This window comes from Gracilinanus agilis, chromosome 4, assembly GCF_016433145.1.
Source record: "Gracilinanus agilis isolate LMUSP501 chromosome 4, AgileGrace, whole genome shotgun sequence".
Taxonomy (NCBI): Eukaryota; Metazoa; Chordata; class Mammalia; order Didelphimorphia; family Didelphidae; genus Gracilinanus; species Gracilinanus agilis.
Window position 1 is genome coordinate 385,568,501 of NC_058133.1, and position 14,144 is coordinate 385,582,644.

General features: G+C 35.4%; 1 protein-coding gene across 1 annotated transcript in view; it reads left to right on the top strand.

Annotated features, from left to right (window-relative positions):
* LAMA2 (laminin subunit alpha 2) overlaps positions 1-14,144 on the top strand; it is a 625,852-nt gene that overhangs the window by 330,687 nt on the left and 281,021 nt on the right. The window contains 2 exon segments of the mRNA XM_044676961.1: positions 3,183-3,269; positions 9,797-10,008. Coding sequence (XP_044532896.1) covers positions 3,183-3,269; positions 9,797-10,008 — 299 coding nt within the window.

Sequence of the window (14,144 nt, forward strand, 5' to 3'; positions counted from 1 at the left end):
TCTCTCTCTCTCTCTCTCTCTCTCTCTCTCTCTCTCTCTCTCTCTCTCTCTCTCTCTCTCACACACACACACACACACACACACACACACACACACACGTTTGCATATCGTCTTTTCCATCAGATTGTAGTAGGTTCCTTAAGGGAAGGAACTGTCTTTTGCCTCTTTTGGATCCTTAGTGCTTAGCAAATAGTAGGTAATTAATAAATGTTTATTGATTGATATAGCCCACAAGAAAGAGGCAAATGAGCCTAAAGAGTTTTAGATTGCATAGAGGTTGAATAAAAGAATGAAAAATCAATTACTAAGCATTTATTATGTGCAAAGCACTGTGCTAAATGTTAAAGATACAATAAAAAACAAGTCTTCTCCTGTCAAAGAAATCAGATTCTAATGTGGTAGATAAGAATAAGAGAGGTTTCAGTGGCAGGTCATATGAAAAGTTCCTATGGTTCTTAGGGTGCATCTGGAAAGCAGATAGTATGTGTATCTTCTTTACTGTTATTTCCATGAATAAAACCATATCTATTTCTAATATTGAACCATTGGGAGTGTTAAGATCCTTGGTGATTGGAACTTTGTTTTCTGGGTCTCTACTTTCTGGGTATTGAGTAGACAGAGACCACAACACCTCCAGAAGAATTTGCCAGATTGCATCTTCACAAAGGATAAAATGTAATAGATCTTTTAAGATTATTATAACTATTTTCTCTATCAGCGATAGTGGAGATAAAAAAATGTCACTGATACGTTGGATGAAGAAGCAGAAATACTGGGAAAGAAAGCAAAGAAAGGGAAAGCAATTGAACTAGAAAAATCGAGTATACCCAGAGAAAGTTTGGACTTGGAATAAACATAGTTTTGAGGCTATTGAGACTTCAGTTCTCAAGACTTGAAAATATCTTGCAAGTATACTCAGAGGTCATCTTTGATGAAGGTATGAAAAGGGGAACAGACAACCTTTTATAAACTATGTAAGACCACATCTTTATAGTCATACAACTAACTTAAAAGGTGGAGAGAATGCAATATTCTATTGTATTTCTTGTTTCTTGAATATAAAACTTATTTAATTGGACAGAGCAAAAACTCCATCTAAAAGGCTCTTCTCTTAAGATGTCTCATATGTACATTTTAAAGTCATACAAACTTCCTGGAGACACAACAGAGATAAATTTGTTCAATGACTCTCTTATAAATATCAAATGAGGAATAAAACAGGAAAATGCATGCTCAGGAGAAGTGTTGCCACTGTTATGAAAAATGTTCAAATGGCAGAATAGAAATGGAAGAATAATCCCTGATAGATTGTCAGGTCCCTGAGATGTTCTTATTTGTAAGTGACATTTTGCTGACTTGTACCAAACCCTAGGACATTCTGGCAGCTCTTGATTGAGGCTCCTAATTATTCCAATATTTTTACCTAAGTAGTCACACTGGAAAACCAAGCAAATGAGGAATGCCTTTTGTCTAGACTGTGATAAGCAATTTGATGGACAGCCCATTCGGTTGGTCCATTGGTGCATATATCTTGGACAAACCCTGTAGAGGGTCAATGAACTGGGACAAGAAATGATGAGAAAAGATGAATGGCTAAATTATCTTTAGAAATTCTTCAGTACATTTAATAATTCTAAATGTCTTCTCTAAAATAAAGGGCCATCTTTTAAATAGCAACGGTAGTGCTATATGTGACTCTAAAGCAGGAAATATCACATGTTGCAAAGAATTAAATGTCCATGTCACTGAATACATGTGGTGGTCATAAATAAGCTTCAATATATTTCTAATGAAGAATTGTGTGTGTAAACTGCAGTAAAATATTGGGAAAATATGTGAGTAGGAAAAGGAGATGGGTAAATTGTATAATAAGAGTGAAAGATAACCAATGAAAAAATCTGTATGTTTCACTTGTACTTAGTCATCATCTACAAATCTAGAGAAATACCACCAGTATAATCAAAGTGCCTTGTGTAGGATTTATGGGATGACAGTTTGCATATGTTTAGAAGGAGATTTGGATGGAATGCATGCTATGCCACTGGAGGGTGTATATCCCCACTGATGAGGTTGTAAGTCCATTGAAATATCTGCATTTTTTTTTTAGTATTACCACTTAATATCTTTAATGAATCCTATGTAGTTTCTTGGTAGCACTTACAGATTCCAATTAATATATTGCATACCTCTCCCTATTTCTTCTCAGATTCTGGTGATTTTTTTATAATCCAGAATTACCTTTTATAAATAATCAATCTGCTTCCACTCTAATTATTTAAATTTTTACACAATATTTTGTTTTAGTTAAGAATGATTTCGTGATTTAAATATGGCAACATTCCTCTGGGAGTAAATTAAAAATAATTATTTTAAGTATTATTAGAGATTAGAGCAGAAATAACAAAGATATCATTTAAGTTCAACCAAAGAATCAAAAGGAATATTAAGATTATGATTTAGTTCTGAGTTAAAAGTCTTTTCTTTAGGCCATTGGGCCATGCAGTCATTATTGAATTATGCTGTCACATAAAAAATAAAAATAAATCTATTTAAGGGATAAAAAGAATGGGAAAAAGATTAATAGCTCTCTTTATGATACTCAATTTATTGAAAGTTAAGGCAAAAATGGCTCCGTAATCTCTCTTAAAACATTTCCTAGGACTCAGTGCACATGTGTAAGAATGCATTTGTGAATATATGTACCAGTATATACACAGGTAACACACACAGTGCTGGCACAAGAAACAATTACCCCCACATATCACATAGATGGAGTCCTCCAAAATACCTAATAAATCAAGCTGCACTGCTTTGTGTTCAAAGGGATTTAGCTGGTGAGAAAAATCTGTGGCCTCGTGTTTTTCCAGGTCTTGAGGGTCCCCAAAAAGGCAGCTGTACATTCCTTCTTATTATTGGTGATCGCAGACTCAGCTGAGTCTAGTCACATAATAACATGTCATAGGGATACTGCCCTCCACTGTGCTATATTCGTGTCTGCAGAAATAGCAATCCCATTTTGTCCTCTATTGGCTGGACACTAATCTCTGTCTGTGAGCCCAGGATGACCTGCCCATCCCCTGTTGTCCCATGGGAAAAGGGATGAAAACTCTGCCGCTAATGATTTTGTCTCTCTCTCTCTTCTTTGTCCTTGTTTTTACCCAACAACAACTACAACTACATAGCTTCAGTCCAACCTGCCACTTAGACTGGAGTCGAGGATTGATATGTGATGAATGTCCTGTCGGGTACGCAGGACCACGCTGTGAGAGGTAAGCAAGCACCACACTGTCTTTCAGAGTGATGTCTATCTTGGGGACTCTGTATTGTCATTCTTTGCACTTCCTAGTAAAAAGAGGAAAAAAAAACTTCACTAATGTTCAATGAAATGAAATTAAGTTCCTCCTCACACTTGTCAAACAAATGCAGTACATTTTTTATTGTTTATTCGTGTCCTGTAAATTGCTCTATAAATCTCTATTCCCTCAAAGAATATTTGATTAATGTTTTCTTCTTAAAGGTTATGCATTAACCTATTGTATCTAAAAAGTATTTTCCAAGACAAAGTAATATATTTTAAGGTTCATCTTGCTACCTCCATCAGTACCTTTTATCTTTCATAATTAGTTTTTCTGTCCTTACAATGTGACTTGAAAGTTTAGAGCCCAGTTCATGAAATGGCCCATGATTTACTAACTGGGGTATTTTACAAATTAATATGGTGTCAAAAATACAATTTTCCCACCTGATTTATATGTTGTCCTATTATTCCCAAGATAATATATTCATTCTAGCTGATTTATGTTTTCTAAAGTAGAAAATACTTTTATCAAAAGTTTCAGTAATCATTATTTTTATAGTCAGGAATTAGATATATAATTTTCTGTGGTTTATTTCTTTTAAAATCCATTATGGAGGGAAAAAATCATGTGACGAAAGATTTGTCTTTAAATTATATTCTTGCTTTTGGTAAATTACCAAGTGCCACTACCCTATCCAGATCATCATAATTGAAATAGGCTTCTTTGCTATGCATACTGGAAGTAGAGAGCTAGTCACCTGTTTTTGCCCATCATCACCAGAACTAATGTTACTGAGGGCTATTCCTGTCTATCTTTTTTTGTCTGCCTTGGAAGTTGTTGTCCCTTTTTCAACTGAGGTCCCTGAAGCTAATATTTGTCGGAATAAATCACCCAGAGAGCACACCAATAAAAAAACTCGTTGATGCAAGGTCCTAGATGTTTCCCATTAAAGCAACAGGTGTGGTTTTGGAATCTGACTTAATCTACAAATTAGTGACAAGGCTGGGATTAGAGGGAATTAGATTTTGATTGAATTGAAATACATGAAGAAACTGTAGGTCAATAACTATAAAAGGTAAATGAGCAATAACAACAAAAAGTGAAGAATATTGGTGTTTTCCCCCATCACAAATAAACAGGTAATTGCCATGTCAAGAGCAGTTTCCATCAAATCCTTGATCCCTCCACCTTACCCCACCCACTTTTTTTTAAGTAATTGGAAAATGATAGCTCATCTGTCTTTGGAGGTGATTAAATCTTCTCATTTAAATGATCTAAGTTCCTTCCTTGCTTTTCTCACTCTTTTATATTAATCCCTGTGTCAGTGAGGAAACAATTTCTAAACTCTGAAAGAAAATTTTGAAACTTTGTCAGGCTTTTGAAATAGGAAGAAGAGATGCATAGAAGCCCAAAGAGATGCTGATTTGAATTTAAAAAAAAAACATTATGGTGAAACTAATTAACTAATGTTCAAAAATAGTAATAAATCCCATTGACAAAAATCGGGAGGAATTGCAGGCAGGGGAAACCCTGGTTCCTAATATTTGCTACTTTGGGTGAAGTCCATCTTGGCTGGGTGAGCAAAAAAGACAGCTTTTCTCAAGCAAAGGTAGCAAAAAGACTTTGTTCTTTTGTCAATTGTTTACTTGAACTCAGTGAAGGTAGCAGAGAGGAAGGGGAAGAGGTAGCAGCTAGGAAACAAGAGTCATTGTAGAGAAGAAACTCTGGCTTCAGACAAAGTCTTTGAAGCAAGATCATTCCAGAATTGAGCCATCAGTGACAGCCATTTATACTGTAGCCTAGATAGTGGAATTATGTCATTGAGTAGAGCAACAGGATGCTAATTGCATTACCTGAAAGTTATAGGTAGAATAATTCTAGGAATTTTGTCATTGTACATAGAGACCATCAGAAAGAAGAGCCCACATCTGTGCTTTTTCATTTTGCCTAGGAAACCAGAAGACTCGAGGCTAACATTTAATTGCCTCTGGACTATCAACATCGCTTGTACATTTTTTGACAGATGATTTTGCCAGGAATGAGGGCAGAGGATAAGATCACATTAGTAACAACAATGACTTCAATGGCACTGCTTTCTTTGATTTTCATGCTTTTTCCTTCTACTTAGACATTGGAAGAAACAGAATGATATATGAGAAAGCACCCTGTGCTATGAGTTAGAAAATGTAATTGTGCCACTAACTAATAATTGTGTGACCTTTGGTAGGTCAGGTAACCTCTTTGAGCTTGTTTCTTCATTGTGTAATGAAGAGTGAAGCAAAGGAAAGAAAGGAATAAATATTATTTTTTTAAAACTCTTATCTTCCATCTTAGAATCTATACATTATATTGGTTCCAAGATACTAGAGTAGTAAGAGTTAGGCAATGGGGGTTAAGTGACTTGCCCAGGGTCAGAACAGCTAGGAAGTATCTGAAGCCAGATTTGAGCCCAGGATATCCCATCTCTAGGCTTGAATCTCAATCCACTGAGCCACCCAGCTGCCCCCAGAAGTATTTTTAAAGCACTTTCTATATACCAGGTATAATGTGCAGATGATGGTAGCATGGAATCCCTGAAAAATACAGGGTCAGCCTCACCCAAAGTTCTCTAGGGGGAGTCCCCTGGAATTCTGGGTGAGGCTGACCCTGTATTTTGCAGGGATTCCATGCTGCCATCATCAGCACATTACACAGGTATGGTGCTAAATAATCTTTAAGATCTGCCACTAAGGTCCTTGGTATTTAGTGGTGTCAGCTGTGCCCAACTCTTTATAACCCTATTTGAGGTTTTATTGGCAAAGATATTGGAGCTTTTTGCCAGCCCATTTTGCTAATGAGGAAACTGAGGTAAACAGGATTAAGCAGCTTGTCCATGGTCACTTACATAGCAGGCAACTACTCTCTAACATGCATTATCTATTCCAAATATAATATACATAATCTCTTCCAAATATACATATATACTTATATATATACATATATAATCAAATATTTTCCAATTAAATTAGAGGGAAATAATAAGGAAGGAGCTAGTGGTCATTGAATATTCAGTCTAATTCCAGCCCCATATCCTAGACTTTAGATGGAATTTTCTTGCTCATCCTTGAAAATGAAAAATTCTTTTGGAATTCCTGATGACATCACTTTCAGAGGGTAAAGGCAGGAAAATCTGAGATCCGAAAGACTGATTTATACTGCTATTAATTAATTGAATCCAAACACATCATAAATAGGCACTTTTATTAAGACAACACATATGATCAACAGTAGTGTGTTCACTGATCATAAAACATTTTTCTGCTCCATAGGGAATTTTTTGTATGACTCTAAGAATACTATAAGACAGCTAATAAAAAGCCTTCTAAAATGTGCAGTAGTGAACAGGTTTTTTTTTCATTGAAGTGTGATATGAATTAACTATCATGTCTATTCATAATTTTTGCTTAAATGTCATACAACAAAACCCTCTGGAAGGCATAGGTGCTGCTTCTGACTTACATATTAATCTGTTTAATTATGGCCATTTTCTCCCTGGAATGAGTTTTCTCCTATTGTAGAAGAAATTTGCACTATATTAATTGGTACCTGTGTTAAGAAGAATTCCCAGACCTTGTTAAATAATGTCATCTCTCCAGAGGGCAGTAAGTCATTTTGAGGGAAGTGAACTGAAAGTAATGGGTTTTAGTTGGCTCTAATAATTATCTTTGATATATTCTTATTCCACTAGAGCAAAATCCATTTATTTATAGTAAACAAAATGAAATATGAATCTATGTGGATGTGATGATAAATTCCAAATGTCAAACAAAGCAAGAAAAATGTGGGTGACAATTCATGTGGACCTTCTTGGTGTTTTGATTAAATGCCTCCATCTTAAGGGATGATAACAACAATAACAATAATAATTTAAACCTACACACACACACACACACGCACACACACACACACACACACACACACACACACACACACACACACACACAAACTGGCCCCTTCTACCTCTTGCATTGGGAATATTTGTCTGATACACTGCTTTGTGTTTATCACTCACTGTCTCTGACTCTCTAGACTGAAACTCTCTCATATAGATATGGGCAACTACTCTCTAACATGCATTATCTCCTCCAATTAAAAATTCAAGTTCCTCCAGAGCAGAGTACTTCATTTTCATATTTATATCCTCAGGCCTTAGATAGTTCTTGGTGGACAGCAAGCATTTAATTGATGCATTTTTTTTACTCATACAATCAATCATAAGGCTTCAAAGACTCCAAAACACTCTGATTATATCATTTTGTTTGATCCTCACAACACTTTAAGCATAAGAAATTTCCATGAATAAAAATGATAATTTACAGACTCCATTTTAGTTTATGTAAGCCATCTTTAAAAAAAGCAATAAGTAACATACACATTGGTTGCAACAGGCTGTCAATATTTCCAAAAAAAAAAATGGATTTTCTTTTCTTTTTCTCTTTGGCATTTATCTTTTGTAATACGATTAATTTTAGAGTTGGTAAGTACAAATCAAATTATTAGGTCATTCCTGTCCATGGTGCTCCTTAAATTTTCAAGAATTTATCCTGAGAAGGTACCTGAAATATCTCAAAAAAAAGTACTTATCTCTTTTCTAGAAAGTTGAGTCTTTCTAATTTTACAAAATAGTAGCTATTGTATATGTATCTGAATTGTCTTTAAAAACAGCATATTACTTGGATGAATTGTTTTCTTCATAATTTTTCCCTATATTATTTACCCTTGCTGTTCTGCATACTCATGAAATGACAGGGGAATCTGTATTGCCCAGAAACAGAAAGTCTTCTATTATATCTACTTCCTCTTTCTGTTTCTGGCTTTTCTTCTCCTTCAATCAGAGCAAGAGCAAGTATGAAGTTCATGAGTAAATGTGATGAAAAGGAAAGAAGACCAGAATATAAATGGGTCCTCTCTATTCAAGCACTTTTTGAATAAATACTGATAATCTGCCACATTAAATAGTACATTTTATGGAGTGCTTTGATCAAGGAAAATACAATACTATAATTTATTAAAGTTTCTGTGCCTTAAAAAAGTTTTATTATATAAAAAAGTCATTATCGTATCAAGTGGAACACACTCTTTACAAAAAAAAGGAAAGCCTACAGTATACCCATACGGATTTCTAAATTATTAAAATATACCTAAAGGTATATGCTGGCACCCAGAGGACTACACTTTACTAGGATCTCTAATAGATTCAAAGCAGAGTCTCTTAACAAATATATTCCCTAGAAAAGGAGATACACTGACATAGGGATGCCTGTTGCATGCATGGGTGTTCGTTATCTCCTTCTCACTTAATTGCCAGCATATTTCTAGTTATAGTTTTTATATTAAGTAATCCCTGAAGTTTTTTAAACCTCTATTTTTAAACCTTTTTAAATCACATGTTGATACAATTTTTAATAATCATTTTCTGACCTTTTGTTATCCATGTCCTCTCCCTTCCTCCAGACCTACTCACTCCCCAAGACAGCAGGTAAAATGATATAGGTTATATATGTGTATGTATATATATATATATATATATATATATATATATATAATTTTAAAGTATCTATGTCTATATTCATTATGTTGTGAAAGAAGACTCTGTCTCTATCTCTTTCCATCTGTCTCTCTCAGTATATGTATATATAAATTATATATATAATATTTTTTTAAATCCCATCTTAGAATCAATATTGTATATTGGTTGCAGGGCAAAAGAGTGGTAAGGACTAGGCAATAGGGACTAAGTGACTTCCCTGGGGTCACAGAGGTAGCGATATATATATATATATATATATTTTTTTTTTTTAACTCTTACCTTCTGCCTTAGAATCAATTCTAAAACAGAAGGGTGGTGAATGGGAAGAACAGTAAGGCAGAAGAGTGGCAATTCCCCAGGGTTATACAGCTGGAAAGTGTCTGAGACCACATTTGAACCCAGGTTCTCCGGAATCCAGGTCTGGGGATCTATTGTGCTAGCTGTCCCTTGCTTCTAAATTTTTTAACCCAAATTCTCATAACAAGTTCATGCTAGGAAAAAAGAAGGTGAGTCTTATATATTAGTAAAGAAAAGCAACCAGTTCAGGAGCTACATATGATATGTTGTAATACAAAGGCTTTCCAGCCTGAACTTGAATTCCTCTGGAGAACCACCAGACAGATTTCTTATTATGCTTTTGTCTCGTCTTCAGTGCAAGTGTCAGGGTTTGGTTTTTTTTTTCCCCCTGCTGAAATCTAATTACCAGTGGAGCTGCCAGGATATCATCTGCTATCTACACTGCAGTTACAAATTTTAAAATAAAAAAGAATAAAGGAAACTTGCATTTGGGGGAAGGAGGGGAAAGAAATACTTGAAAGAGCATCATATTATCTTGGAAGATTAGTATCATGACAAATGTGTAAACACTTTGGCTGATGGGGTTTCACAAGTCCCAAAGAACTCTGACAGATTGAATCTTTTGCCTTAGGTGTGCAGAAGGCTATTTTGGACAACCTTCTATACCTGGAGGATCATGTCAGCCATGCCAATGCAATGACAACCTTGACTTCTCCATCCCGGGCAGCTGTGACAGCTTGTCTGGCTCTTGTCTGATATGTAAGCCAGGTACAACAGGACGCTATTGTGAGCGCTGTGCTGATGGATATTTTGGAGATGCAGTTGATGCAAAGAACTGTCAGCGTAAGTCCTGAACCATTGTTGCTCCTGACAGAATTGATGTATTATATCTTAAAGTAGCTGATGAGTTCCTGAGTAGAGACTGAAGAGCAGGAAATTGTATATATAATACATATACTTAACGTTATACTCTTAAAGAAAACTCATTTTGTAATTTTTCTTCTCTTCCTGGGTTGTGCTTCTCAACTAAAACATGCTTAAATAGATATGCATTTGTATGTGTCTTTTGAATATTATTGGGACAAATATGGGCTAAAATCCAAAAGAATTAGTAATAAAGATAATTAGTAAATGAATTTAGCTAGTTTCAAATTTTAGTTCTTTTGTCAATTATAAGGATTTGCTTAAAACATATTAATTGTATTGAATCATTTTGTCGTTCAATCATTTTTTCAAGTCCTTTCTGAATCTTTGGGACTCCATTTAAGGTTTTCTTGGCAAAGATAATGGAGTGGTTTGCCATTTCCTTCTCCATCTCATTTTTATAGATGAGGAAATAGACAACCATGGTTAAATGACTTGTATAGGGTCACATAGCTAGTAACTAGCAGAGGCCAGATTTAAGCTCAGAAAAATTAATCTTCCTGACTCAAGACCCAGTGCTCTGCCCACAGGAACGCCTAGCTAAGAAATGATCATGGTCTAAATTTTGAAAAATATGAATTCCATAACCTTGAAATTCAGCACCCAGACCCCATGCCTAGGCAATATTTAAATAAGCCGACACTTTTAAGCAAAGCACAGGTTCTTCATTAAAACAACAAGCCTATGCCTTAGCTTGTCCGATATCTTAGAGTTACAAACAAAAGGCTGTTGGACTTTGCCCATATTCTTTACATGTTTAGTCCTAATTGACAAATACTGGCCTCTTTCTCTGAATCATCTATGTATTTTACAAGCAAAAATTCTTTTTAATACGATTTTGTCATTTATATGTGAAAGTGACAAGAGGTATAGAACCCAGCAGCAATCTAGAATATTTGCAAGATTGTGTTTGGATAAACACAATCACCCTTTTTAGAGTGACCCATTATTGTTTAATGAAATCACTGTCAATTTACAGCTGTCATCCAAATAAGAAGTCAGATGCATATGGTAGCGTCCCCAAAGCAACCCCAAATTAATCACGTAGAAAGGATTCTTGCAAATTCTCCATTTGGATCATAGAGTGCACTCATAGGAAAACGGCTGTAAATGTGCTGCTATATCGCCACCTAGTGGTCACTCTCCTCTAAGCATCCATGCGCCGGCAAGGAATGGAATCTCCTAAGCTTTAAAAAAGCTGCTTTCTCTAGAGGTAAATGGCAGGCTTTCGTGACAGAAACTGTGGTTTGGTTACCAGTTTCTAAGCACGCGGCACTTGCAGGTTGTAAGCAATAATAACGAATATGCCCCNATACGGATTTCTAAATTATTAAAATATACCTAAAGGTATATGCTGGCACCCAGAGGACTACACTTTACTAGGATCTCTAATAGATTCAAAGCAGAGTCTCTTAACAAATATATTCCCTAGAAAAGGAGATACACTGACATAGGGATGCCTGTTGCATGCATGGGTGTTCGTTATCTCCTTCTCACTTAATTGCCAGCATATTTCTAGTTATAGTTTTTATATTAAGTAATCCCTGAAGTTTTTTAAACCTCTATTTTTAAACCTTTTTAAATCACATGTTGATACAATTTTTAATAATCATTTTCTGACCTTTTGTTATCCATGTCCTCTCCCTTCCTCCAGACCTACTCACTCCCCAAGACAGCAGGTAAAATGATATAGGTTATATATGTGTATGTATATATATATATATATATATATATATAATTTTAAAGTATCTATGTCTATATTCATTATGTTGTGAAAGAAGACTCTGTCTCTATCTCTTTCCATCTGTCTCTCTCAGTATATGTATATATAAATTATATATATAATATTTTTTTAAATCCCATCTTAGAATCAATATTGTATATTGGTTGCAGGGCAAAAGAGTGGTAAGGACTAGGCAATAGGGACTAAGTGACTTCCCTGGGGTCACAGAGGTAGCGATATATATATATATATATATATTTTTTTTTTTTAACTCTTACCTTCTGCCTTAGAATCAATTCTAAAACAGAAGGGTGGTGAATGGGAAGAACAGTAAGGCAGAAGAGTGGCAATTCCCCAGGGTTATACAGCTGGAAAGTGTCTGAGACCACATTTGAACCCAGGTTCTCCGGAATCCAGGTCTGGGGATCTATTGTGCTAGCTGTCCCTTGCTTCTAAATTTTTTAACCCAAATTCTCATAACAAGTTCATGCTAGGAAAAAAGAAGGTGAGTCTTATATATTAGTAAAGAAAAGCAACCAGTTCAGGAGCTACATATGATATGTTGTAATACAAAGGCTTTCCAGCCTGAACTTGAATTCCTCTGGAGAACCACCAGACAGATTTCTTATTATGCTTTTGTCTCGTCTTCAGTGCAAGTGTCAGGGTTTGGTTTTTTTTTCCCCCTGCTGAAATCTAATTACCAGTGGAGCTGCCAGGATATCATCTGCTATCTACACTGCAGTTACAAATTTTAAAATAAAAAAGAATAAAGGAAACTTGCATTTGGGGGAAGGAGGGGAAAGAAATACTTGAAAGAGCATCATATTATCTTGGAAGATTAGTATCATGACAAATGTGTAAACACTTTGGCTGATGGGGTTTCACAAGTCCCAAAGAACTCTGACAGATTGAATCTTTTGCCTTAGGTGTGCAGAAGGCTATTTTGGACAACCTTCTATACCTGGAGGATCATGTCAGCCATGCCAATGCAATGACAACCTTGACTTCTCCATCCCGGGCAGCTGTGACAGCTTGTCTGGCTCTTGTCTGATATGTAAGCCAGGTACAACAGGACGCTATTGTGAGCGCTGTGCTGATGGATATTTTGGAGATGCAGTTGATGCAAAGAACTGTCAGCGTAAGTCCTGAACCATTGTTGCTCCTGACAGAATTGATGTATTATATCTTAAAGTAGCTGATGAGTTCCTGAGTAGAGACTGAAGAGCAGGAAATTGTATATATAATACATATACTTAACGTTATACTCTTAAAGAAAACTCATTTTGTAATTTTTCTTCTCTTCCTGGGTTGTGCTTCTCAACTAAAACATGCTTAAATAGATATGCATTTGTATGTGTCTTTTGAATATTATTGGGACAAATATGGGCTAAAATCCAAAAGAATTAGTAATAAAGATAATTAGTAAATGAATTTAGCTAGTTTCAAATTTTAGTTCTTTTGTCAATTATAAGGATTTGCTTAAAACATATTAATTGTATTGAATCATTTTGTCGTTCAATCATTTTTTCAAGTCCTTTCTGAATCTTTGGGACTCCATTTAAGGTTTTCTTGGCAAAGATAATGGAGTGGTTTGCCATTTCCTTCTCCATCTCATTTTTATAGATGAGGAAATAGACAACCATGGTTAAATGACTTGTATAGGGTCACATAGCTAGTAACTAGCAGAGGCCAGATTTAAGCTCAGAAAAATTAATCTTCCTGACTCAAGACCCAGTGCTCTGCCCACAGGAACGCCTAGCTAAGAAATGATCATGGTCTAAATTTTGAAAAATATGAATTCCATAACCTTGAAATTCAGCACCCAGACCCCATGCCTAGGCAATATTTAAATAAGCCGACACTTTTAAGCAAAGCACAGGTTCTTCATTAAAACAACAAGCCTATGCCTTAGCTTGTCCGATATCTTAGAGTTACAAACAAAAGGCTGTTGGACTTTGCCCATATTCTTTACATGTTTAGTCCTAATTGACAAATACTGGCCTCTTTCTCTGAATCATCTATGTATTTTACAAGCAAAAATTCTTTTTAATACGATTTTGTCATTTATATGTGAAAGTGACAAGAGGTATAGAACCCAGCAGCAATCTAGAATATTTGCAAGATTGTGTTTGGATAAACACAATCACCCTTTTTAGAGTGACCCATTATTGTTTAATGAAATCACTGTCAATTTACAGCTGTCATCCAAATAAGAAGTCAGATGCATATGGTAGCGTCCCCAAAGCAACCCCAAATTAATCACGTAGAAAGGATTCTTGCAAATTCTCCATTTGGATCATAGAGTGCACTCATAGGAAAACGGCTGTAAATG